At 56.6% G+C, this 2124-nt stretch overlaps 1 protein-coding gene across 1 annotated transcript in view; it reads left to right on the top strand.

Annotated features, from left to right (window-relative positions):
• The window catches only part of ANTXRL (ANTXR like), a 43021-nt gene that overhangs the window by 34331 nt on the left and 6566 nt on the right, over nucleotides 1-2124 (top strand). Inside the window, exons 11-12 of the mRNA XM_017504714.2 lie at nucleotides 14-137; nucleotides 1459-1539. Coding sequence (XP_017360203.1) covers nucleotides 14-137; nucleotides 1459-1539 — 205 coding nt within the window. The remainder of the gene's footprint in view (nucleotides 1-13; nucleotides 138-1458; nucleotides 1540-2124) is intronic.

Genomic DNA, 2124 nt, shown 5'->3' with positions numbered 1-2124 from the left:
GCCCTGGAGAAAGGCAGGCTCTATGGGGGCTGGATTTTGGTCACTTGATGCCAAGAGCAATCAGATGCCCACCTGTGGCCCACTCTCGTGCCCCTGTGGCAGACATGTATGAGGGCTCCTGTCCCTTGCACCACCAGGTCTGTTCCCACACATCAAACTCCCTCTCTAAAAGGATTCATGTTTCTGTACAGTGGCAGCTTTTGATGTCTGGCCAGCCCCTGGTTCCCACAGGGGTGCCTCAGCTGTGGAAGTGGTTTAATTATTAAACCACCTGCCTGCAGGTGCTTAGGTCTAGCAACCTGAGTCACAAAAGGTCATGCAGATCAGAAAAAAAAAAAGAAATGACCAGTCCTGACACATGTTCTCCCCATCACTAACACTGCAGAGATGCCAGAGGCACCTGCCAGCCCAGGCAGCAGGATCTTCAGGCAGTGAGGAAAAGCTGGCGCTGAGCGGGCTTGTCACGTGCTGAGATGGGCTCACAGGTGCTTCAGGGAGGGGAGGAGGTGGAGACCCAAACTGCCTCACAAGACACCTGTGCAGCAGCCACTCTCCCTGAGAAAACCTCCTTCGCGAGTGGGTCCAAGGCCCATCTTGCTGAAGGGAACCCAGCCTGGCAGCAGCAGGGGGCCCTGCACAGGGGTAGAGAGGGCACCTGGGTGGCTGGTGTTGACGGAGAAGGACCCCAGAGTTCCTGCCTGGCTCCGCCCCTGCCCGCTTGGTCCTGCCCCCCCCCCCCCAGGGGAAGATGTGAGCTTCCTCCTGGGAATGTCAGGTTCCTCCACAGCCCCTCCACAGCATCTGGGGCAGCCAGTCCTGTCTCTCCCTGGAGTGTGGGGCACAGAGAAGCTGAAACAGCCTCCAGGGGGAGGAAGTCACCTGCCAGCAGCCTGCACCGCCTTGCACTGCACGGCCCTCATCCCATCCCCACCAGGGCCCAGAAAGGGCTGACTCCAGCGCCGAGTGGCCAAGGGGCTGCCCACATGGGTCCTGGGCTGCTTTCTGGCCTGTTTTTTAATCTGCCTTTTTCTTCTTTCTTCCCTGGTCTCAGGCACCACTCCCTGAGCAGGGCACGATCCTCTCATTTGCCTTCCCCCGTGTCTCCTTCTCCTCTCCATGAGCTCCTGCCCAGGCCCCAGTGCCCAGCTCACGCTCTCTTTCAGGACCTCTGCTCGGAACCACAGTCTCCTCCCGCCTTTGGACTTTTCATCTGAATTTCCCCTGACTTTTCCGCTTTCTTGACCAAAATACTGTTTTGTTCTAGATTCCAAAACTCTCTATGGCCACAGTGACCATGTCCCCAACACAGAAGGCTGCTGGGCCCCTGCCCCAGAGGGAGATGGGAGCTTTGTCTGCATGTGCTCCTGAAGACAGAGCTGTGGGAGACTCAGGGGTCCTGATGCCTTCTGGAGATGGCGCCAGGCTACATGGCTTCCTTGTCACCACGTTGCTTTTCAGGGCAATCTGGATACCTTTGGTGACCTCTGTCACCCAGACTGCAGCCAGATGCCATGGATGTGGTGTCAGCACAGGGACCAGGTAAGCTGGGGCACAGGGACACACTTGATGGACAGAAGGCCACTACTTTTCCCCTGACTGCTGTCCTCTGGGATTGCGGCTTAGAGAGCCATATCAGGCATCTGCCAAGGAAGATGGCACAAGAAGCACAGAAATGGTGCCCATGGGCCTCCCAGCGTTTCTGGACATGGCACCCATGCACTTCCTTTGCTGGCATCTGGGGCCAGGAGTGCTGTTGGGGTGGTGGACAGGGTTGTCGGGGAGCACTGACTGCTTCTCCGGAAGAAGGATTCCTTCCTCGGGTCACTGCCTTGGGACCATGAGGAGGACCAAACTGTTAAGATTTTCTCTTTGTAACTTATTATGAATGAGGACCAAGAGTTATTAACGAGGACTCAGTAATGTACGGAGTCCTTCCGGGGGCCAGTTGCTAGCCTAAGCCAGGCTTTCACTGTTTTCATCCTCCCAGCAGCTGCACCAGCTGGTGCTTTTATAACCAGTTTACTGAAGGGGAGCAAAACACTGAGAGATTAAGTCACACGTCCCTGCTCCCAAAGCCAGCAAGTGACAGGGCTGGATGTGAACTGGGCCTGGCTGCTGCCCTTA

The sequence above is a fragment of the Cebus imitator genome, unplaced genomic scaffold, assembly GCF_001604975.1.
Source record: "Cebus imitator isolate Cc_AM_T3 unplaced genomic scaffold, Cebus_imitator-1.0 Scaffold326, whole genome shotgun sequence".
In the NCBI taxonomy this organism is placed as follows: Eukaryota; Metazoa; Chordata; class Mammalia; order Primates; family Cebidae; genus Cebus; species Cebus imitator.
Note: the sequence above shows the minus strand (reverse complement) of the source record. Positions and strands in the feature narration are given on the sequence as shown.